This window comes from Phyllobates terribilis, unplaced genomic scaffold (genome assembly GCF_046119375.1).
Source record: "Phyllobates terribilis strain yellow unplaced genomic scaffold, ASM4611937v1 Scaffold_11__3_contigs__length_659146591, whole genome shotgun sequence".
Lineage (NCBI taxonomy): Eukaryota > Metazoa > Chordata > Amphibia > Anura > Dendrobatidae > Phyllobates > Phyllobates terribilis.
This window is the reverse complement of record NW_027362771.1, coordinates 321,950,648-321,976,597: the sequence shown is the minus strand read 5'-3', so window position 1 is coordinate 321,976,597 and position 25,950 is coordinate 321,950,648. Positions and strand designations below refer to the sequence as shown.

The 25,950-nt window shown below is 40.7% G+C and overlaps 1 protein-coding gene across 1 annotated transcript in view; it reads right to left on the bottom strand.

Moving 5' to 3' along the window:
- Positions 1-25,950, bottom strand: part of LOC141166168 (uncharacterized) — a 79,352-nt gene that overhangs the window by 12,030 nt on the left and 41,372 nt on the right. The window contains exons 10-13 of the mRNA XM_073652596.1: positions 25,180-25,273; positions 20,113-20,276; positions 19,195-19,309; positions 6,146-6,294 (exon numbers count right to left, since the gene is read on the bottom strand). Coding sequence (XP_073508697.1) covers positions 6,146-6,294; positions 19,195-19,309; positions 20,113-20,276; positions 25,180-25,273 — 522 coding nt within the window. The remainder of the gene's footprint in view (positions 1-6,145; positions 6,295-19,194; positions 19,310-20,112; positions 20,277-25,179; positions 25,274-25,950) is intronic.

Here is a 25,950-nt window from a genome sequence, read left to right as displayed (position 1 = left end):
TTTTTTAAGAAGTGGAATATTCTGAAATGGTCCAAGTCATTCCTCAGATCTCATCCCCATTGAGCATGCATTTCACATGCTTAAGGCAAAACTTAAGGTAAAGGGACCCATAAGCAAGCAACAATTGAAGTCAGCTGCAGTAAAGGCCTAGCAAAGCATCACAAAGGAGGAAACCCAGCGTTTGGTGACATCCATGGCTTGCAGACGTAAGGCATTCGTTGTCTGCAAAAGATTTTCTCCAAAGTATTAAAAATGAACATTTTATTTATGGTAAAGTTAATTTGTCCAATTACTTTTGAGCTCCTGAAATGAGGAAGCTTCATAGAAAAATGGTTGCAATTCCTAATGTTTCACAGGATATTTTTGTTCAACCCCTTTAACTAATCCTGAAAGTCTACACTTCAACTGCATCTCAGTTGTTTCATTTTAAATAAAAATAGTGGCATTCAGAGCCCAAATCACAAAGATTAGGTCACTGTCTGAATATATCTGGACCTAACTGTCTGTCCTCAACTGAAGCATCTGCTCTATAGATAGAGCTCTAGCAGAATGAGCACCAAAGTCCCTCTGTTGACCTGTGGATTCATAAGCTATGAGAAAAGCAGGTTTATATTCAATCTAACTTTATTAAAGTGTTTTACAAATAAAATAATATTAATAACATTTTAAGAAGTGAGGTCATCAGTCGAAGGGATGTAATCTTAAGATAAATGCAAAGTAGAGAGAAAACATGAGAGAAAAGAAAGAGGTAAAAATAAAAGATAAAGGGAGAAAGTTAAAAAGGAGGGAAAGGAATTGAAGGTTATGGGGAAGGGGGTCCCTAAAATCTCCTGCATGTTGTTACATATTGTCATATGTCCTTCTATGAGTTAACAGAACAAACTTTGAAAGTCAGATGAATCTTGACATAAAATCCATACGCCCCATTTTCTCCTAAACGTATCATTGGTATAATTATGATCTGCTGATAATTCCTTAATTCTACATATTTTAACCATTTCTTTATACCAATCCATTATTGTAGGGGGGGGGGCAGTTTGTTTCCAAAAGCACGGGATCACCGTCTTTGCAGCAGTTAGGCAAAAGCTAAGGATATCTTTCTTTTGAGATCCTATTGAAGAAGGCAGTATCGATAGCAGGGCTTTTTGTGGTGATTTCTCTAATCTATTTCCAGTAATCCATTGATAATTATCAAACACCTTTTCCCAAAATGGTTTGATCTTTTGACATTCCCACCAAATATGGATCAGAGAGCCTATTTCCCTTTCGCATCTCCAACATATTTCTGAGGTAGTGGGATATGTTATGTGTAGTTGAGAAAAGCAGGTGTAATTATATTACTAGCCGGGTAACTTTTGGATATCCCTGAAATTGAATAAATAAAGAGATGCTTTTCCAAAGGTGCTTAGAAAATTCTAAATAGTGAAGGATGCATCTCCTGACATCTAAGTAATGAAAACTTCTTTCTCTATCAAACATGGGGAAATAATCACAAAAAGAGGGCAAAACAATTTCATGAGATTTGTGGAAATTAGAAACAATCCTATGAAGAAACGCCGAGTCAGGTTTAAGAATAACGCTATCATCCACAATCCTAGGTGGATTAACTGACGGCTTGACACTCCAAAAACCCCCCTAACAAAGGTTATGGCTACTAAAAAAATGTTTTTAGGGTAAGAATTTCTAAGGACACTAGTCCTTAAAAGACTAGACCTAAATCCCAGGGAAGAATTTTTGAGGGAGAGACCGCAAGAGCTTTAGAAAAAAGACCCCCAAAAAACTCAGGTATGGTTAGCAATTTTAACATAAAACAGAGATAAGTGCTAAAAACAGAACTTTAAGAGGACTAACAAAAACACCCCCAATAACCCTCAAATGAAGTAACCCCAAAATTGTATTAATAAGTATCCAAAAGGAGGAAAGAATAGACCACAGATTTGGACAGAAATGATTTCAATGTTCTGGCATTGATATTAGAGGTTACTAATTTCCTACTCTTTAGCAGTGTATCTGGGAGATCCCTCAATAGCTTTTTGGACCGGGATGACATTTTGAAACCTTTGACAGAAGATTGTCTACCTCTGAGAGGACCGAAGGATCTGACTATGACAGGAGTCCAAAACGGAGTTACAAGGCTGACCCTTGCTCGTTCTTCTCTTATCTTCTAAATAATTTTCAGAAGAATAAGAAATGCATGGAGAAGGCACTGGCTCCACGACTGAAGAAGAGCGTCTAGGGCTATAGACTGATCTTTCCAAATACAATTTTTCGAATTTCCTGTCTGCACTAGTTGTGAATAGATCTATAACTATCTTCTGAAAAACTTCTTGATTTAAAGACCATTCCCATCTCAATTCCCGTCTGTTTGAAAAAAAATAATGGATTTGTTATTTTCCAGTGTACTCTTTGCCAATGAAGCCACCAACGTAGAGACTGTCGGGTCTTCTGTGAGACAAAAATTGCTGCGGTCTTGATGATCAACATCCCACTTGGACAGGATTACTAGTTGAATTTCAAGGAAGTGTATTTGAGCCCACTGAACTACAGGAAGACAGGAATTTAGAGAACCTAACACTGTCATCACTGTCTTTATTGAAAGACAGAGATTCTATTAGAGAAGATACAATTAATATGATTTTTGGGGGATTTTCTCCTCATGGGGTAAACATTTTTTTTTATGAAGTGTCTAATATGATATATAGGAATTGCTTTTGGAATTGTGGGTACATCTTTGATTTTTCTAGGTTTATCTGCCACCCTAAGTGGAAAAAGATATCCATTACTAATTTATTGGCCATAGATATTTTTCTTTTGAGGGAGTAACTAGAAGAAACTCATCCAAGCATGGTCCAAAAAGGATATCTTCTCTTACATGAGCTTTCATTTCCAAAACAATCTTGGTAAACATTTGTTGACCTGTAACAATTCCAAAAGATAATGAAAATAGACGAGCTGATTTTTTTCTAAGATCAGCCATAATTTTTTACAAAGCCAGCATCTGATATGTCTGATGATTGAGATCTATAGGCACATGATAATAATGTCTTTTAAATCTATTACGACATGAGACAACAGAGATGGAGGAGCTCTGTGGTTGATTTTATAGTTTCCATATTGAATTCTCTGTGTTTGATGAATTTGTTCAATCCTTTGAGATTCATTATTAATGTGTATGAACCGATTATATGGAAATGGAAATAAAATCCTGTCCTATTTCTGCCACCGCAATCAGAACTAAAACTTATTTTGCCAACAGGAATAGAACTTCTGCTTTTATAGCTGACTGATCATTTTGAACTGGACTTAGATCAGAAATCATGAATTCCTTTGGATAAAGAGTGACAAATTCTAGCATTAATCAGATTTTTAAAGAATTTAGGATCCACGGACTGGACAAGATTTTTTATTAAGCTCATGAAGGAACTTTAGTCTTTCACCCACTGAACTTCTGTTATCATTGGAAACTGTTCCTCCTACCAAACCCAGCGGGCTAGTTACCAAAAAAACAATCCTTTATTTTTATCTTTTGAGAATCCCATCTCCCAGATTTTTCTTTGGGTCATTTCTCCCTTCTTTGTCTCCTGGAGCAATGATGAAACCTAGAATTGTACACATAAAAAATTGGAAATACATATGCCTTATAAGCCACCTTAGCTAGAATGTTGTTCAGAATTGAACTGAACAAAAATTCACCCTCACCCAATAGCACATAGTCTGGATTTAGAATAAAAGTCCCCATAGTCTTACTGCATCAGCAGATCCGTCTCCAAAGAAATCTGCTGTCATCTGGATGGTTGGAAGTGAGAGAAGGATCTGTTCTCTTGGAGTTTTTCCTATCAAATGTAATTTGACCCGGCTCAACCACACAATAATGGACCTAGCTGCGCAAGTTGCCACAATATTTGGTTTAAAAGTGTCAGCAGACACCTCCCATGTTCTTTTCAGAAAATGTACAGTTTTTCTATCCATAGGATCCTTCCGCATACTCATAATATAAAAAAGCAATGTCGTTTTTTTAGACACAAAGACGTCAATTTTAGGGAATCTATCCAAAAAATAGAGTCTAACTCTTCAAGCGGGTACTTGTGTATAAATTTTTTTAGGATGAAATCTTTCCTGACAGGTTTTTTCTATTCCCTTTCAATTACTACCTAGTATTTTTCTGAATAGAAAAAGTAATTTTCTTCCTGCCCTCAAGCCCCTCACACATTATATCTTGAATTAAACGAGACTCTATAACTTGTTCATTTTTCAACGTTGCTCTGATTGCTTTTACGGGTTGGTCAATATATTCAGAGATAAAATAAGATTTAGAAACATTACAGTCAGAAAAGGAGGAAGCAACTGAATCAACATCAGTATCCCAAAATATGTATTCATCATTTAAGCTGGATAAAGCCCCCGTCTCACATAGCGAGATCGCTGCTGTGTCACGGTTTTGGTGACTCAACAGCGACCTCACCAGCGATGTCGCTATGTGTGACACTTTGCAACGATCAGGCCCCTGCTGTGAGGTCGCTGATCGCTGCAAAGTGTCCTGGACCATTTTTTGGTCGTTGCTCTGCCGCTGGTCAGCACACATCGCTGTGTGTGACCAACGGGAGCAGCGATCAGGCTGGTAACTATGGTAAACATCGGGTTACTAGGGGCACACGCGCACCTAGTAACCCGCTGTTTATCATGGTTACGAACCTGCTAAAGTGAGCGGTAACCTCCCGCTCACTGTAGCAGAGTGGTAACCATGATAAACAACGGGTTACTAGGTGCGCGTGTGCCCCTAGTAACCCGATGTTTACCATAGTTACCAGCCTGCTCCTGCTTCAGCAGGCTCGTAACCAGGAGCAGGACATCGTGGAACGATTCTTTCCACGATGTCGCTGCTTCCCTGATCGTTGGTGAGCCTGCCTGTTTGACAGCTCACCAGCGACCACATAGCGACGCAGCAATGATCCCTGACAGGTCGTATCGTTGTCGGGATCGTTGCAGCGTCGCTAAGTGTGACGGTACCTTAAATCCCACCAGCTAACTTTATCTGTGGAAGAGCCAAGATGATCCTTGACTACAACTAGATTTCATTTTAAGGGAATTAGGGACTGTCTTATCTTCTTAACTTCCTTAGTAAAAGCTGGGCATTCATCTAACACTGTTTTATCAATATATTCCTTGCACAACTGTTTAGAATAGAAGGGGCATACTATTGGTTTACATAAAGGTCATTGCCTGTGCTTTGTTTTACAGGTAATTTGTCACCTAATTGCCATAAGGAAAATGATCCCTAACTAAAGATTCTTTGCTATTAATAAATAACTTTTATTTGCCAAGTTAAAAAAATATAGTGCAATGTTAAAAACACAATATTTGTGTTGGTCACTATATAATATTACTATAAAGCGTCCTAGACTATTTATTAATGTTGAGTGGAGAGAATCTTTATTTTGACTCTTTCAAGATATCACTTATTTTTAATAGTAATCACGTCCACTAGAGGACATCTCCTACTAGTGCGACTATAACTCACTTCCAATATTCAATTGTCCTCTATATTAATATGAGACTTAGTATTATTATCACCATTTAATTGACTAATGGCACTGATACTAGGTCAGTGTTAAGCATTCATATACAGTACAGACCAAAAGTTTGGACACACCTTCTCATTTAAAGATTTTTCTGTATTTTCATGACTATGAAAATTGTACATTCACACTGAAGGCATCAAAACTATGAATTAACACATGTGGAATTATATAGTTAACAAAAAAGTGTGAAACAACTGAAAATATGTTTTATATTCTAGGTTCTTCAAAGTAGCCACCTTTTGCTTTGATGACTGCTTTGCACACTCTTGGCATTCTCTTGATGAGCACATCCATGTACAATTCAGTCTCATTATTAATAAGGACTGACTATCTCCACTGACAGTTTCCATTTATCAGCTTGGACTATTCAGATTAGCTATCTAATGTCACTTTGCTTGGTGTGGCGGCGGACCACAACTTATCGCTTATTCATAGACCAAACGCATATATTGCTTTTTTAAAAAAAAAAAAAAAAAAAACATAACCAGCTGCCTCCCCTCCCTTGGGCAGTAGGCCATAACAAGACAAGCCATTGCAATTGCATAAAAAAGTGAGTTCACCGTTACCTGCAAAACCTGTGAAACTGTCTTTGACAAGGGCTCTCTGACGGCATTCACATCACTTATGTTTCTGCAGTTTAAGGAGAAAAACTGCATCTGAAAACAGCTGAATAACTCTAACTCGCTCTTCATCACATTTTCATAAAACTGTTTAGCTGGAAGGAAATAAATGAATAAAAAATGCTAAAATTTAAATGAGTAATTACAGCAAAACCTCTTTGGAACGACCACTCAAAACTGCATTGAAATGTGGTCGCCTAAGGTCTTCTCGACGATAGCCAGTATACAAAATATATGGTGAAACTGAAAATCGATGCTGGAAAGCCAGTGAAGCGGTCTTCTCAATAGATCGTATTTTTAACAATTTTTACTGTATTCATTTTAGGATGAAATATGTTAACCACCTCACCCAATGCTTACAGAGGCACATTGCTACACTGGGAAGTGCACACTTACTTAACAAAATACTCATTTAAAATGTGAAGACATTGTAAACCATATGCCTTTCTGGACAATTAAAAACCATACCATTGTAATAAAAAAAATCTGCACTTTTCTAACTATTCAATATTGTGGGGTCAGATACCGGATGTTCTAAATAACATTAATTCCATTACTCCCCGAAATGCTGGGACCATTTCAGCTTTGAATATTAATGCATGGCCTCATCAAGGGTTCAGAAACCTAGAAATCTGTCAAATGTTGCGAAAAAGGACTCTGCATGTTAAAATGGTATATGAACATCAGAGAGGAATCACCTCAAGTCTTGCTTGAAAATTTGTGAACCTTTATAGAATTTTTCATATTTCTGCATAAATTTAACCTAAAACCACATCAGATTTTCGCTCAAATTCTAAAAGTAGATAAAACTAACCAAATCAAACAGACGAGTAAAATATATTATACACTGTCATTTTTTAAACAATTATCCAACAATTATCCAATATCACATATCTGTGAGTATCCTTTCAGTATATGGTATGATCCCCTTGTGCATTAATAAGTGCATCTAAATGTTTACATTTATTTTTAATTAGTCCTGCACATTGGCTTGGTGAAAGTTTAGCACATTTCTCTACAAAACCGCCTTAACTCTATGTTGGTGGGTTTACTTTCATGAATTGCTCAATTTAGGTCCTTCCATGACATCTCCATAAGATTAAGGTCAGAACTTTGACTTGGCCTCAGTCGCGTACCGCCAATGGCAGGCCACGCGACTGCTATGGGACCCGTGAGCTGGGGGGCTCAGTGTCAGCTCCCACATGGCCACCCCCTGCATCGGACCCCCCCCCCTCTGGCCAACCAGCCCCCCTTTTCCCCCTCGCACCACATTCTGATTCCGATACAGTTGAAAGCAATAATGGAGGAGGGAGCATCATGTGACACTCCCTCTCGCATCATTCCTCCTCAGCATCTGATGCAGCGAGCGCGATGACATCACTACATCGTGCCACACTGTATCAGACAGTGGAGCTGCTGAGATGAGGAGACACGCTGCAGAGACCGAAGCAGTAAGGGTAAGTATTGTATTTATTTATTTTTAAAATCAGTGAATATGTGGTGCCCATAATACTGTGGGATGCATTTTACCCTATGGTGGCTACATTTTAACCTATGCGGGCTGCATTTTACTATGTGGAGGACAATGAGGAGTGTATTATACGGTTATAGGAAGTTTCGCCCCCAGAAGTTCGCCCCCAGCAATTTGCCCCCAGCAGTTCGCCCCCATCAGTTTGCCCACAGGTACATTTCACCCCTGCACATTTCGCCCCCGCACATTTTGCCCCTGGACCAGGGCGAACTGTGGGCGATATGTGCGGGGGTGAAACTGCTGGGGGTGAACTGCTGGGGGCGAAACATCCAATTCCCGTATTATACTGTATGGAGGACCATGGGGGAGTGTATTATACTGTGTGGAGGACCATGGGGAGTGTATTATACTGTGTGGAGGACCATGGGGAGTGCATTATACTGTGAGGAGGACCATGGGGAGTGCATCATACTGTGAGGAGGACCATGGGGAGTGCACTATACGTTGTGGAGGACCATGAGGAGTGCAATATACTCTGTGGAGGACCATGGGAAGTGCATTATACTTTGTGTAGGACCATGGGGAGTGCATTATTATATTTGTAGGGCTATGTGGGGGGCCATTAGACTGCATGCAAGCAATTATACAGTGTGAAGGTTTGTGTAGGGGCCATTATACTGTTTGGAGGGCTAGTGCAGACCATTATACAGTGTGGGGCTATTATTGTCACGGGTGTGTCAGAAGTGACAGACAGTCGCCCTGCAGTTGGTTGCAGGAGATCTCTTCGTTTGGCATTACAGACACCTTCTTAGTGGCTGTCTCTAGGACCTAGCGGCTACCTTCCTCTAGCTAATTAACATCCTGGCCTGGGTGTATAAATACCTGCTGTCTGCTAGAGGAAGGTGCTGGTGATACTCACATTATCCCTTGCATTACCTCTTCCTCTCTGGAGCTATGAGGACGGGTGTTCATCTCTTTGAAGTCGATTTAAAGCTAAACTATCTTCCCTTTTTTGCTCCCACTTGTTGTCTTTAGTTGTCAGTGGGGATCGACTAGCGCTCATCTCCCTGCCTTCCTAGCTAGGGCTTAACGCCAAGGAAAGACAGGGCGAGGTTCCAGTGAGGCGATTGGTGAAGAACCAATATAGGGACGTTAGTGGAGACAGGGTGATATTAGATCAGCCTAGGAGGTCTCCACTCCCCCCTTTCCCTAGTCTGGGAAATTCCCTCTTTCCTTTGTGTTGCACTAAGTCTTTCCCACACCTTGCGTGACAATTATACTGTGTGTATGCCCATTATACTGCATAGAGGGCTGTGTGGGGGTCACACTTGGGGGATCATACTGTGTTGAGGTCACCATACTTTGCCTTGGGGGTTGAGGTGGGGTACAATAGGGTTATCATCCTGTTCATGTGGAAGCTAATATGGAGGATTTCACCATGCGGGTATCATACTGTGTTTGGGGCTCACTTTTGCAGGTATCATAATTTATGGGGGCAATGAAAAAGGGATTTAGGACTTCAGCAGGAGGAAAATTATTATGTAAAGGCTGGAAAGTTGTGAGATATGCTCTTCTGTCACCCCGACAATTATGTAATTTTTTTGGGGGTGGGGGTGGGTGGCAATTAGAACTTCTACTATGGTGCCCCATGATTTCTATGTACACCCCTGCTTGGCCTTATCAAAACTTTAACGTTATTCTTAAACCAGTATTTTGTAGAATAACGTGTGCACTTTGTGTCATTATCTTACTGCATAACCAATGATCTCTTGAGAATCAACTCATTTACAGATGTCACAACATTTTCCTTTAGAATTTGCAGGTAGTTCATAATTTATTGTTTCATTAATGATAGCAATCCACCCTGGCCCAAATGCAGCAAAATGGGCCCAAATCATGATATATATAACATTGTGCCAAAAGCCTTCTGGCTTGTCTAAGAGATCCTTATCACACTGTAGGTGCGGAAAAGATATTTTTGGAGAGCAGTTGCATTCTCCTTGCAATCCTGCCATGCACACTCTTGTTGTTCAGTATCCATGTGATGGTGGACTCATGAAAATTAACACTAGCTAACGAGAAAGAGGCCTTTAGTTGCTTAGAGGTTACCGTTGGTTACTTTGTGATCTCACAGACTATTATACATCTTGCTCTTGGAGTGATCCTTGTTGGAGACCACTCCAGGGGAGGGTAATAATGGCCTTGAATTTCCCCCATTTGTATATAATCTATACATCTATAACAATACAGGAATAAACACAATCAAGAATATCCAAATTTACAATCCAAAGTTTATTTAAAAATATATGCAATACAAATATATAATCAACTAGTAATTATATAGGTCAGAGAGAATGGTAAATGGATATCCAAAAAAGTAAGAAGCATAAAATAGATGCTAAAGAAAAGCAACTAAATGTACTGCCCTGTCAATGTGTATATTAATTCGGTAATGGTAATATTGCTGCAGATCAGACAAAAATTCTAATGCATAGTGTCCACATATAATGTATAAATATGCAATGTGAATATTAAATAGTCTCGCCCTCACCCAGTCAACTCCGCTTGTCTAAAAACCACGCTCCACATAATTCTTCAGATTGAATGGAAGTGATAGATGACGACCGTGAGTGAAACTCTGTTTTGAATTTATTGTATTGCCACCTGTAAACCTTATTGTTTTGGAAGTCCTGTAAATCCCTCTGACATTTACAGATTCTTATATCCTGAATCGCCTTTTCCCATTTAGATAAATCAATATCAAGTTATTTGTCAAATTTGTTACACTCATCTGGTGGTAATGTTTCCTGTATTTTTGCTTTAAGGGCGTCAATTTCTCCTTCAACTGTCTCCAATGCTTTTCGATAAGCCCCAATCAAAAGTTCCAGTAAAGCGCGGGTGTACTAAGATAGTGCCTCTTCCCATCTATTTTAAAAGTAGAATCATTAACTTCTGAAGTGGGATAGATTGTACTCTTAATCCCCTTGGAATAATATCCTTCTGGGGATCATTTTCATGAGCCACCTTATTCCACTATAATTTAGTTTGTTAGTCCTTAATATTGAGCTTCAATTCCGTAATGTTGCAAGTCTCTGTTTCAGACACACTATTTAAAGACTCTGAGAGCATTGCTTAATTATCTTATGATGAAACAGCAGGCTGCGGTGAAACGCGCGTCGAGGTGTTTCTCTGCCCCAGCATTTGCTCATCATAATGGCTAAAGGTATTGTAGCGCCCCGAGGGTTCGGCCGCTACAGGGGTATTGCACCTCTGCCAGAGGTGTGGTATTCCACTCCCGGGTAAGGATGGAGTATGGACCAGGGCTCAGTTAGCTGCATACAGCACACACACCCCATTTCCGAGGGACAGCTCAACGATGCTCCCACTAGACAGAAGTGCAGGCACGACCGACTATGTCCCTGTCTGGAGTGGGGAGGTGGGTGGAACACCCAGTGCTGTACGGGCAGATAGGGGTTGGTTCCTGAGCGTAGGAAGGAGCCCATTGGTTGCTGGTCACCTGGGCTCATGGTCAGAGGGAGGTATAAAAGGTGGGCACCATCTTAGTTCTGGGAGCAGTTCAGTCCAGTCAGAGAAGACAGGGAGCAGAGGGATTGGAACCAGGGATTGAAGCTTGAAGAGGACAATTTGCATATTCCAGGTGCCTTCTGGGAAAAGCGAAGAGTCTCCTTCAGCTAGAAGATCGTTGGGTACAGCCGGGACCAGCTGCTTGGAAAGCATCACCAAACCAGGGATTGAAGCTTGAAGAGGACAATTTGCATATTCCAGGTGCCTTCTGGGAAAAGCGAAGAGTCTCCTTCAGCTAGAAGATCGTTGGGTACAGCCGGAACCAGCTGCTTGGAAAGCATCGCCAAACCAGGGATTGAAGCTTGAAGAGGACAATTTGCATATTCCAGGTGCCTTCTGGGAAAAGCGAAGAGTCTCCTTCAGCTAGAAGATCGTTGGGTACAGCCGGGACCAGCTGCTTGGAAAGCATCGCCAAACCAGGGATTGAAGCTTGAAGAGGACAATTTGCATATTCCAGGTGCCTTCTGGGAAAAGCGAAGAGTCTCCTTCAGCTAGAAGATCGTTGGGTACAGCCGGGACCAGCTGCTTGGAAAGCATCGCCAAACCAGGGATTGAAGCTTGAAGAGGACAATTTGCATATTCCAGGTGCCTTCTGGGAAAGCGAAGAGTCTCCTTCAACTAGAAGATCGTTGGGTACAGCCGGGACCAGCTGCTTGGAAAGCATCGCCAAACCAGCGATTGAAGCTTGAAGAGGACAATTTGCATATTCCAGGTGCCTTCTGGGAAAAGCGAAGAGTCTCCTTCAGCTAGAAGATCGTTGGGTACAGCCGGGACCAGCTGCTTGGAAAGCATCGCCAAACCAGGGATTGAAGCTTGAAGAGGACAATTTGCATATTCCAGGTGCCTTCTGGGAAAAGCGAAGAGTCTCCTTCAGCTAGAAGATCGTTGGGTACAGCCGGGACCAGCTGCTTGGAAAGCATCGCCAAACCAATTTGTTTAATTTGTTTATCCTAGGGTATCACAAGAAAGAAGACAAGACATCAAGTCAGCAGGGACAAGGAGCAGCATGGCAGATGTGACAACCTACATGGTGAGCTGCAACATGTGCTACATGTTCACTGATCGACCAGAAGCTGAAACCAACTTCACCTGCCAGAAGTGTAGACTACTGGCTCTTTTAGAAGAAAAGGTGCGGGGACTGGAAGAAAGAATTGCGACATTAAAACTCATCAAGGAAAATGAAGACTTCCTGGACAGAACAGAAGCGTCACTACTGGTCACGGAAAGTGATGGAAGCGTCAGAGAACCTCCAGAGGCAGACAAGTGGAGGCAAGTGACCAAAAGAAGCAAGAAGACCATGGAGACACCACCAACCACACAACTGAGAAACAGATTCCAAGGACTTGTGGAGGACGAAGATGGCACACCTAAGGATGAGGAACTACCATAAAGCAAAAAAGAAAAGAGTACCCAGAAACACCCAGAAGCGACAAGAAAAAGGACAGCCAAGAAGGGAAGAAGAGTGGTGGTGGTGGGAGACTCACTACTGAGAGAAACAGAAGCAGCTATCTGCAGACCGGACATAACCGCAAGAGAAGTATGCTGCCTCCCAGGGGCGAAGATCAAGGATGTTACCGATAGGATGCCGAAGCTCATCAGTTCCAAGGATGTCCACCCATTTCTTCTGATACATGTTGGCACCAATGACACGGCAAAGAAGGACCTACCGACAATCTGCAAGGACTTTGAAGCATTGGGGAAGAAAGTAAAAGAACTGGATGCGCAGGTAGTTTTTTTCTTCTATCCTTCCAGTAGATGGGCATGGCCTCAGGAGATGGAACAGGATCCTTGATGTGAACAACTGGCTGAGACGATGGTGCAGACAACAAGGATTTGGATTCCTGGACCACGGTGTGAATTACCTCTATGACGGACTCCTTGCCAGAGACGGACTACACCTCAACAAACCCGGGAAACACACATTCGCCAGGAGACTCGCAACACTCATCAGGAGGGCGTTAAACTAGAAGAAGAGGGGATGGGAAGAAAAACGCCGGACACGAACATGAAACCAGAGAACATACTAATGAAAGATATGAAGTGAGACAAAGAAGGTCCAAGACAAGATACTTGAAAGGGAGGTAAGAAAATTTCTAATACAATCCACAGGGAGAAGATTGAAACAAAACAAAATCGTGTAAACTGCATGCTAGCAAATGCCAGGAGCCTGACAAACAAGATGGATGAACTGGAAGCAGAAATATCTACAGGTAACTATGACATAGTGGGAATAACCGAGACATGGTTAGATGAAAGCTATGACTGGGCAGTTAACTTACAGGGTTACAGTCTGTTTAGAAGGGATCGAAGAAATCGGAAAGGGGGTGGAGTCTGTCTATATGTAAAGACGTGTCTAAAGCCTACAATACGGGAGGATGTATGGGAGGGAAATGAGGAGGTAGAGTCCTTATGGGTGGAGATACATGGGGAAAAAAACAATAATAAAATTATCATAGGAGTCTGTTATAAACCGCCAAATATAGCAGAAGCCACGGAAAGTCTATTAATGAGACAAATAGACGAAGTAGCAAAAAATAACGAGGTGATTATTATGGGGGACTTCAACTACCCTGATATAGACTGGGAAACCGAAAGCTGTAGATCTCAGAAAGGAAACAGGTTTCTGTCAATTATCAAAGACAATTATTTGTCACAACTTGTGCAGGAACCAACTAGAGGGACGGCCCTTTTAGACTTAATATTAACTAACAGGCCAGACAGAATAACTGAGGTGCAGGTCGGGGGGCACCTGGGAAATAGTGACCACAACATTATACAATTCCACATGTGCTTCAGTAGGGTGCCCAGCAAGGTAGTCACAAAAACACTGAACATCAGGAGGGCAAAGTTTGATCAGCTAAGAGATGCCCTTCACCTTATAGACTGGGATAGTATCTTTAGTAATAGGAGCACGGAAAGAAAATGGGAAATTTTCAAAACAGTCCTACATAGTCACTGTAGATGGTACATACCTTATGGGAATAAAAGGGCTAGGAATAGGAGGAAGCCAATGTGGCTAAATAAGGAAGTCAAGAGGGCAATGAAAAACAAAAAAAGGGCTTTCGGTAAACTTAAACAAGAAGGCAGCGAGGAAGCGCTAATATCTTATAGGGAAAAAAACTAAATCTGTAAGAAACAAATAAGAATAGCAAAAGAGGAGACAGAGAGACTAATTGCCAAGGAAAGTAAAACGAATCCCAAACTGTTCTTTAACTATATAAACAGTAAAAGTATTAAAACTGATGGAGTTGGCCCATTGAAAAATAACCTGGGTAAAATCATAGAGGGCGATGAGGGTAAAGCAAACCTACTCAATAGCTTCTTCTCCACTGTTTTCACAAAAGAAAACAATTTATCGGAGGAAATGCAGAGTGATAAAGTAAACCCTCCGCTAAATATCACCCACCTAACCCAGGAGGAAGTTCAGAAACGCCTAAATAATATCAAAATAGACAAGTCACCAGGCCCAGAAGGCATACACCCCCGGGTACTAAAAGAATTAAGTAATGTGATAGACAGACCGCTGTATCTTATATTCAAGCACTCTTTATGGACAGGGACTGTCCCACTAGACTGGCGCCAAGCAAATGTGGTGCCAATATTCAAAAAGGGATCTAAAAGTGACCCTGGGAACTATAGACCAGTCAGCTTAACGTCTGTTGTGGGTAAATTGTTTGAAGGATTTCTTAGAGATGCTATTGTAGAATATCTTAATGATAATAACTGTCTAACTCCATATCAACATGGATTCATGAGAGATCGCTTCTGCCAAACAAACCTGATCGCCTTCTACGAGGAGGTGAGCTCACAGCTGGACCGGGGAGAGTCAGTGGATGTTGTATACCTTGACTTCTCCAAAGCGTTTGATACCGTGCCACACAAAAGGTTGGTATATAAAATGAGAATGCTTGGTCTGGGGGATAATGTGTGCAAGTGGGTAAATAGCTGGTTGAGTGATAGAAAGCAGAGGGTGGTTATCAATGGAGTAAGCTCAGGGTGTGTCAGGGTTACTAGCGGGGTGCCTCAAGGGTCTGTCTTGGGCCCTATATTATTTAATATATTTATTAATGATCTAGTGGAAGGGTTGCATAGTAAAATAGCAATATTTGCAGATGATACTAAGTTTTGTAAAGTAGTTAATACAGATGAGGATAGGGCACAGCTGCAGGAGGATTTAGATAAATTGGGGAGTTGGGCCAAAAAAATGGCAAATGGGGTTCAATGCCGATAAATGTAAGGTCATGCACATGGGAAAGAAAAACAGCAGTCACCCATACATATTAAATGGGAAACCGTTGGGGAAATCTAACATGGAGAAGGACCTGGGCGTCTTGGTTAATAGCAAATTGGAGTGCCCAGTGTCAGGCAGCAGCTGCGAAGGCAAATAGAGTAATGGCATGCATCAGAAGAGGAATAGGGGCATATGATGAGAACATTGTTCTTCCTCTGTATAAAGCGCTGGTAAGGCCGCACTTAGAATATTGTGCACAGTTCTGGGCTCCGGTGCTCAGGAAAGACATATTGGAGCTAGAGAGGGTACAAAGGAGGGCGACTAAGGTAATAAAGGGAATGGAGGGACTAGAATACCCAGAGAGGTTGCCAAAATTAGGCCTATTTACGTTGGAAAAGAGAAGGCTTAGGGGAGACCTCATAAACATGTATAAATACATCAGGGGGCAGTACAGAGATCTCTCCCATGACCTGTTTATACCAAGGATGGTGACAAAGACGAGGGGGCACACTATGCGTCTGGAGGAAAAGAGGTTCCTGCACCAGCATAGAAGGGGATTCTTTACGGTCAGAGCCGTGAGACTCTGGAACTCTCTGGGAGAGGAAGTGGTGATGTCCAACTCACTTAATGAGTTCAAGAGAGGCCTGGACGCCTTTCTTGAGAACAATAAAATTACATCTTATGCTTAGTTAATTAATCCAGGGATTTAATCTTACTGCCAGATTGGTGTCGGGAAGTGAATTTTTCCTCAGTGATGTAAATTGGCCTATACCTCATGGTTTTTTGTTGCCTTCCCCTGGATCAACGCTGCGGAATAGCTGCAGTGCACAAGAAATAGGCTGAACTGGATGGACGCTTGTCTTTTTTCGGCCTTATAAACTATGTAACTATGTAACTATGAGGCTCTGTAGGAGCTCTGCTCAGAGGCAGGCCTAGAGAAAAGGCCGGAGCCTGAGAGGAGAAGGAGAAGTGGGCCTGGAGAAGAGGCCAAGGGAAGGAGGAGAAGACAGAACAGAGAAGGAGAAGAAGAAACAGAGAAACAGAAGGGCTCAGGAACAAGAAGGTGGAAGGGACCCTAAGAACCCACGAGAATCCAGGGTGCAGGGTCAGGCAGATTAAGGGTGCCGGATCCCAAGTTGGTGGAGGAGAAACTACCCTCAGCCAAAGACCGGACGTCGTGATCATTTATTGGTGCGACACCTCATCAAACCTGCTAGGAAGGCACCATATAGGACAGCGGAGGACGGGGCCCACGTTTAACCGCACAAGTCCGCGGTAGCTGGAAGAAAGTGGGTCACTGGTGAGGCAAGCCAGAGGAAGGATTAAAGGGGGTTCTGAGCCATACTCCTGAGCTGCCTGGGAGTTGACCGAGCCCCTCACCTGGCGGATGCAGCACGGCTCGGGCAGTCATTCCCTGCAGAAGTGACTTGGATATTAACCGTGAGTAAAGACCCTGGACTGCAGTACGTTGTCTGTGTGCTTTTTCACTCCTCCGGCACTACCGGTACTGGGACTCTCACCACCATCACTCCCACCATCCACTACACTGCCCTGGGGCCGCACTCTTCCCGCGGGGAGTCGCACCATCCAAGCTGCATATATCCTCAGCCCCAGCGGTCTGCCCTGCAGCGGCGGTTCCTAATAACCGCAATCCACGGGTGGCGTAGTCGGACATCTCTTAAAACATCTAAAAGACTGCCACTGGTCTGACCACCCTGAGCCACGGGACCGGGTCGCCACTACTACCCCCATCGTCTCCCTATTGCCGGGTTCCGAGTGCCCCACGGCCCAGGGGGCGAGTCAGTATCAATAAACATTAGCATTTTTTTCAGGTGCTTTATATTGAACAGCGTTCATTTTTTTTTAGATGGACCATGTGCATCAACCCTATATATTTAAAAATGGCTATTTTTATATGTATTGCAAGATATTTATGCTTGAATGTCATGGCGATTATGTACAACTGTGCAGTAGTCACGATCTAGGGACTAGACTATGTAATATACACACGGCATATTTATACATTATAAGTGGACACTCTTGTACTAATATATGCATTGGAATTTTTGTCGGATCTGCAGCAATATAACCATTGCCGAATTATATGTACATTGACAGGGCAGTAAGTTTAGTTGCTTCTCTTTAGTATCTATGTTACGTTCCTTACTTTTTTAGATATCCCATATATTATTCTCTGTGACCTACATGTAATTACTAGTTGACTACATATTTGTATTGCATATATTTAAATAAACTATGGATAATATATCTTGATATTCTTTATCGTGTTTACTTCTATATTTTTGTAGGTACAGTATATATGTTCTCTGGTTAGAGGGGATCTATATTTAATTGAGTGGCTTTGTTGTTTGTGATGACTTGTACATAATCTGACTGTGTATTGGTGGAGACCAAACTCTTTATAGATGTTTTTTCAATTTTTTCCACCTTCATGAGCATTATTAACTTTTTGTCTGAGGTCCTCAGAAATCTCCTTTGTTCGTGCCATGATATACTTCCACATACATGTGATGTGAAGATCAGACTTTGATAGATTTTTGTTCTTTAAATAAAAATAGGCCACCCACTCACTCATTTAATATAATGACAAAGTCTACTATTTTTGAATCATTTCTTTGATTCTGTTCTCTTTATCTAATTTTATGACTGAAGTAGTTTTAGGTCAAATTTATGCAGAAATATTGAAAATTCTGATAGGTTCACAAACTTTCAAGCGCCACTGTATCATGTCCATATAACATACAGAGTCGTTTTGAAATACATTTGATAGGTTTTTATCAAGCTACAGTTTTGCTTTGCTGTACTGAAAGGAGCACAGTTGACAAAAGTGTTGACTACAACAGAAATAAGTATGTTTCGATAAATTCTCTACAATGAAAGAGAATCATCACATGTATCCAACGGTATGGTAGTTGCAAATCCTTTTTTAATATACCTGATTATATGAAGGACTATGTACACCATAAAGGATTTTTCCACATTGAATAGTCCATATTAGATAGAAAGCTCCATGGGCAGTAAACTGATCACACATTGTCCCCCTGACGGAGTCCTCAGAAATAATCGGTATCATTTAGAGGAACCTGGCAGTAAGTTTTCAATTTACCTGCCTCACCACAGGAAAAATGAAGCAATACACAGTGCCCAGTCACAGCAACTTAAACTCATTAATAAGTCTGTTTAATGCTGGGCATGACATCCACCAGAGCAAGAGCCCTGGTTAAAAGATGAGTATACTGAACAGAAGAACCCACCACCAGTCATTAAAGGGGTTGTCTCAAGTTCACAAGTTTGGGTGTTATCCCCTATCCGATCACTGGGGGTTCGACTGCTGAAACTACCAGCAATCCTGAGAATTGGGGCTCTGAAGAAAACATCTGCTCCATTCACTCTCCATTTATTATGAATGGGGGTGCTGAAGACCAGCCGAGTGCAGTTGCACTCAGCTATCCCGGTGGTCTCAATAAGAATAAATGGATCATATGTGCACATGATCATTGATCAACCTTCAGAGGCCTGGTTCTTGGGACTGGTGGAGATCCCAGAAGTTGGACCTCCAGCGATCAGGAAGTTATCCCCTATCCTATATATAGGATAGCTTCCAAATTTAAATTCACAGACAGGCGTATGAAAATTGGTATTCTAAATGGATAAACCTATTAAGCAGACAAAAAAATAATTCCTTACCAATTAATGTACTGTTTTCATTTGGTAGAGTATCTAAATGACTTCCAATCAAGATCACATGCGGCTTGGACTGAGAACTGTGAGTTATACTGAGAAATCTGAGCCAAAACAACATCTGAAAATGGAATATGCAAAAAATATATAAGAACAGCAAATTACCGAAAGTAAAGTATAAATCAGCAGAATGCGTGTAGACTCAGCTACTGGTTAACATTAGTAAACAGAACAGACATTGCAAGTACTGTAATTATGGACGCCCTTAAACAAAACCACCAGCATTATAAATGAGGCCCTATAAATATAAAGGTGCTTTCATTGTTATAAAGTTGTCATAAAGTTGTAGAATTTTGTCAGGACACTGTAAGACACTATGATCAATGGAGATCTGACATCTGGAACCATTACAAATTTGACAAGTCCAAAGACCAAGAACCCTTTGGCTTTTCAACCTATCACAGGGGCCCTTCTAGTCACCTAGTCAAAATTAAGTTCTTCATGGCTGTAGCACTAAACTGATCTTAGCTTAGTATTTTCCAACAAATTTAAGAGTGGAGAAAGGCGAAGTATAGGTAGGATATCTAGTATCTAGTCAACAGCAAATGTTTTCCTGTCCTCACAATCAGAAATGTAATGCCAAAATAGAAACTGTGTGTAGGTTCCAAATCTCCAGTGTGATGGTCGCTTAATGTGAATTTGGAATTCACCTTGAATCACAGTCCTGAGTAACTTTAAGTATGTGTTTTAGCCACTTCATTTCGGCTATTGGACATAAACACTGTTTTAGACTTGTCTTCTCTCTACTATTATCAACAATGTTACATTTCTGACAGTTCTCGTATAAGAATACTTATTTACCGATTGGTACCAGATACCACCTAAACCTTTACAGACCTAAAGAAGTTATTGATCGCTTCATACCTGTTCTAGTGCATTCTTCTGTCCTCCATTCATGTCACTCTCGATTCCTTCTAAACTAAATATCACACAATATAATGTATTTGGTCCACTAGTGCTCAGGAGTAGGGAGTGAGTGAAACAGTACTCCATTTGCCCTGCAAAATCCCATATTGCCAAAGATGTTTCTATAGAAAGTGAACAGAAGTAAAAATTAAACATTAACCCTGAGAATTTGTTTTTAATAATTGTTAGTTAAAGGGAATGTATCATTAGATTCATGCTCCGTGAACCACATGAAGCAGAGTCTGCCTGTGTGATTGCAGCCAGGTATGATTTATTCCAGATAAAATGAAGTTTGAGAACTGGCTTGGAGACTATAGAGAAAGATCTGACTAGTTTGGTGCCGCCCTCGGCTGTTTTTTTCCTGCACCGCTCCAGTTGATTGACAGATCTCTCACTATGTACACACATAAGACAGACCTGTTAATCAACTGGAGAGGGGTGGGAGAAATCGAGCTAAGGGCTACCCCAGACTAGTCAAGTTTCATCCTATGGTCCCCATCTGGCTTTTCAAACTACGTTTTCTCTGAAACGCTGCAGCGACTCACAGTAAGACATACTTGGCTGCAATTGTGCAGCAAGGCACTGATTCATGCTGAGAAAAAGGCAAAAAGTCCCGCTAAGAAATTTTTTTTTAAGAAAAACAAGTGAAAAAATATTATTAAAAACATAATTTATTTGAATGCTCTAAAAATAAGAAATAACATCGCATTAGGCCTACGCGTTTCGAGCACTACCACACTCTTAATCATAGCACTATTATATGACAATGAAAAGATTTAGATACCAGAGAGCACGCTGAACCATCAAATGAGTATCCACCAACAATTCATTTACAAACCAATACAATGCAGCCAGCAACAGAATTAATTAGGAGCATACTGATATATGGAAAGACAAAAAAAATCAATGACTTATCCTAGCTAAAATTACGTATTATGAGCCATATTTAAGCAAAAACATTCCTTAATAATAATACAAGTCAGTTCTAAAGTTTAAATCCAAAGGTGCTCAAGTATCCATGTGGAATATCCAAAACGCTTCACGTGTTCACCAAAGATATATAAAAAAAAATTCCAAGCTCAGTTCGGAGAAGCGTTTTTACAACAATGGAATGTTATTCTGTCCAACTTTTCTAGTGATCTTATTCAGTTAATAGTCAAACATGAACATCTGAAACTTGATGAACTGGAGAAATCTATGACACCACTACAGGATAGATTAATTACCTTTTCTAAAATGCCAGACTATACAACTTTAAATGACAAATTGTCCATGAATTTGGCTAAACTGGAAGAGTTGATTATTTAATTAAAACGGAAAAAAATCGATAGAGATTTCAACAACTATGAGACTAATTCTGTTTATTCATTTTTATTGTTTCTGCTTTTTTGTTGACTCATAATTATTTTATGTTCAATCATGCATTCTATCTACAGGTGAAGGAGTGTCCAATGGGGGGGAAATGTTCCCCGTCTGTGGCAAATATTTACATGTCATGGTGGGAGGAGCAGGACATGTTTTCTGTTCTTAACCCTTTTAATTGCCACATAAAATGGTTTGGTAGATATCTAGATGATTTATTCTTTATTTTTCACGGACGTGATTGTAATATCTATTCTTTTTTTGGGGTATCTGAACGCCAATAATATGAACCTTAAATTTGTAACGGACAAAAGAGATCAAACTACTCCCTTTTTGGATGTTTTTCTATCCGGTGATATAGTCACAGGTAAAATCTGTACCAAATTATATAGAAAAACGATTTCTGGATGCGAGTAGTTGCCATCAACGACACGTTATTAAGAATCTCCCGATTGGAGAATTTACTCATGTACGACTTGCATGTTCAGATGGTAAGGATTTTTCAATTGACTGTGATAAGATCTGTTCGAGATTTCTTATTAGCGGGTATTCACATGCATGCATAAATAGGGCATTGTTCATTGAGTCCAAAGAGTCAAGACAAAGCCGTCTCTATAATACCAAAAAATCCAGAGGGCAAATCGGAGAATAGGTTTTGCCAGTCACCTTCTCCACACCTTATGCCTTGGATTATCCAATTATAGCAAAATTTTAAATAAAAAATTGGCGTTGTTACATCATAATCAGCAGTTATCCAATATATTAGGCAAAGAAGTAAGATTTGTTGCTAGAAAAGCCAGATCTCTATCTGGGAGGTTATCACCTAGGATGTATCGCAGTGCAGTGTGAAGACAGTCAAATGTGGAACATCACGTTGTGGGTTATGCCAATATATAAATAAGTCTAGAAACTTCACATCACATGCAAATTGAGTATCATTTGGTATAAAGACATTTATCAATTGCAATTCTGTACACCTTATTTATTTAACTACGTACACAACATGTAACCTTCAATACATTGGCTGCACCACAACAAAACTGAAGGTCAGGATTTCTGAGCACATTAATGGAGCTAAGGCCACGGCCCCACTATAAGTATTTTGTCTGTATTTTTTCTCAGGAGTGGGAGACAAAACCAGGAGTGGGTGATAAATGCAGAATTGGTGACTTGTTTCTATTATCCCTTTTCTCTGATTGTTCCTCATCCGGTTTTGACTCCCACTCCTGAGAAAAAATACTGACCAAATACTGATATTGGGGCCGTGGCCTTAAACAGATTCTAGGAGCACCAATTATAGTAGCAAAAAATTTCTCTTGGATTATCTCGTCACTATTTGGAAACACATAATGGCAACATTAGTAGTTTGCAGATTTGTGGTACTGAAAGAGTGGAGCGCCCGGCGAGGGGAGGAGATTGGTCTGCTCTTTTGCGAACACGTGAAGCGTTTTGGATATTCCGTATGGATACTCGAGCACCTTTGGGTTTTAACTTTAGAACTGACTTGTATTATTATTAAGGAATGTTTTTGCTAAAATATGGCACATAATATATAATTTTAGAAAGGATAGGTCATTGATTTTTTTCCTCTCTTTCCACATACAGTATCAGTATATTCCTAATTAATTCTGTTGTTGGCTGCATTGTATTTGTTTGTAAATCAATTGTGGGTGGATACTCATTTGATGGTTCAGCATGCGCTCTTGTATTTAAACCTTTTCTTTGTTATATAATAGTGCTATGATTTTAAAGCATTTAAATAAATTATGTTTATAATAATATTTTTCACTTGTTTTTCTAAAAAAAAAAAATTTTTTTGCGATAGCTGGACTTTTTTTGCCCTTTGTTCTTCATATCTACTTATCTGATAACAAATAATAAATAATAATAATAATAATCTGAAACCGGAGCCAGGATTTGTCCGTGCACCACACCCCGTGAGGATCATTGCGTGCACTGGTGAGCTGATGTGAACTTTGTTGCTTCTTTTACTAAACTGATTCATGCTGTCCATGGTTCGAACAGCATGAATCTAGTGACATGTTCCCCTTAAGGGTAATCTGTCAGCAAGTTTTTGCTATGTGATCTGAGCTCAGCATGATGTAGGTGGAAAAACCCTTATTCCAGTGATGTGTCACTTACTAACCTGTGTTTTGATGTTTCAATAAAATCAATAATTTAACAGCAAAAGATTGTCACTACAGGACTAGGTTTCGCGTGCCTCCTGATCCAACCACACCACCATTAATAATTATCTGTGCTCTCAGTTAATATACAATATAAACAGAAAGCTGTCAATCAAAGGTGTGGGTGGGGTTATACAGGGCTCAGCATTTTGAGCTCTGTTAGATCTGCAACAGAGAAAACTGTGATTCTATTGGAACTGCTGCACCCAGGAAACTAAGTGATACATCACTGGAATCAGGGTATCTGTCCCTACATCATGCTGGTGTCAGATTATACAGTTAAGTCCTGTTGGAAGATTCCCTTTAATAACAACAACAAGTACTAGGTGGATATTACTCCTTTACCAACATAAGACATACTGTTATGTCATATGCTCGCTCCTGACTTTCATGCGGGTTCACAAGCCGAGCCTGCACCTTTCCCTGCACATAATGGGTGGAGCAGCTGTTAACCTGTTAAATTCCATTGTCAATCTCTGACAGCGGCAATAAACACGCGCCAGTAGGGGGAAGCGCCGTTCCACACTCCCATTGGCACACCCGTGACGTGATCGCGAGCAACGATGGGTTGTCATGACAGCCGTGAGTCTGCCATGATAACTGCTATTACCACTGCTATTACAATCCTCCTTTGAAAGCCAGCCCGTGGCTGGCACTTATAGGAGGTCGTGATTTTCACACTGCTATGTATAGCACAAGTGATCAGACGATCGCAGCTTCAAGTATTAAATATAGTAAAAAGTAAAACAAAAGTGTTTAAAAATATTAAAAAATTTGCCTCATTAATAATAAAATAATTGAAAAAAATAAAAAATACACACATTTGGCATTTGTAAAAGTTAGATCTATCAAAATATAAAACAAACTAATCTGATCGGTAAACGGCGTAATGAGAAAAAAATCGAAATGCCAGAATTAAATCTTTTTGGCCACCGCAATAAAATGCAAATAGAGGAGCTCAAAACATCATATCTACCCCAAAATGGCATCAGTAAAAACGTCAGCTCAGAGCACAAAAAATAAGCCATCATATAGTAACATATCTAAAAAAAAATGAAAACGTTTCGAGTCAACATAAGAAAACATTTGTTTTTTCTTACGAATTTTCAAAATAAAATGTTTCACTTAAATAAAAATTATGAATGTTTGTTGTGTGCGTACTTGTACTGACCTGGAGAATCATATTTCCAGGTCAGTTTTACTATAAAGTGAACATAGTAAATAAAAAACTCAAAAAAACATTGAATGCACTTGGAATTTTTTTCCCGCTTTCCAGTGTATGACATGATGATGAATGATGTCATTCAAAAGTACAACTTGTCCCACAAAAAACAAGCCCCCATATGGCTATATTGACAGAAAAATAATTAAGTTATGACTCTTAGAAAAAGGGGATGAAAAAACTAAAATTAATAAACAGAAAATAGCCGGGGGTGAAGGTGTTGATAACAACTAAATTAACAGAAATCTAACTCACCTTCCAAACCAGTTTCGGAACATGCCACTCCTATGGTGGAAGAAGGAATTGTTGGACCAGTGATGTAATACTGCAGCCTGGCCAGAGGCCCTGCCTGGTAAATAACGTGAACAATACAAACGTTAACTTTCAATGCCCATAAACCGTCTGTAATCTATATTATAATTGGCTAAGCGTGTCTCTGTCTGAAGCCTTTATAGACTGCGCATGCGTGACGCGCAGTCTGGCTTCAGACAGAAGACCGCATCCAGCCGTTACAGGTAAGAGGAGTGTATGGCGCCGGAGATCGCGGTATGCGGCGCCACACTTCTCCCCCGGCCTCCGGCAGAACAGGACACAGAAAAGCTGAAGCACTGAGAAGAAAGGTGAGTATAACTGTTTATTTTTTTGTATGTGTGTGCAGCGTGAAAGGGATAAGGGGGCCACACATACCAGGATTGGGAGGTGAGAGGGCCACACATACCAGGATTGGGGGATGAGGGGGCCACACATACCAGGATTGTGGGGTGAGGGGACCACGCATACCAGGATTGTGGGGTGAGGGGACCAAGCATACCAGGATTGGGGGGTGAGGGGGCCACACATACCAGGATTGTGGGGTGAGGGGACCACACATACCAGGATTGGGAGGTGAGGGGGCCACACATACCAGGATTTGGGAATGAGGGGGCCATGCATACCAGGATTGGGGGATGAGGGGTACCATGCATACCAGGATTGAGGGGTGAGGGGACCACACATACCAGGATTGTGGGGTGAGGGGACCATGCA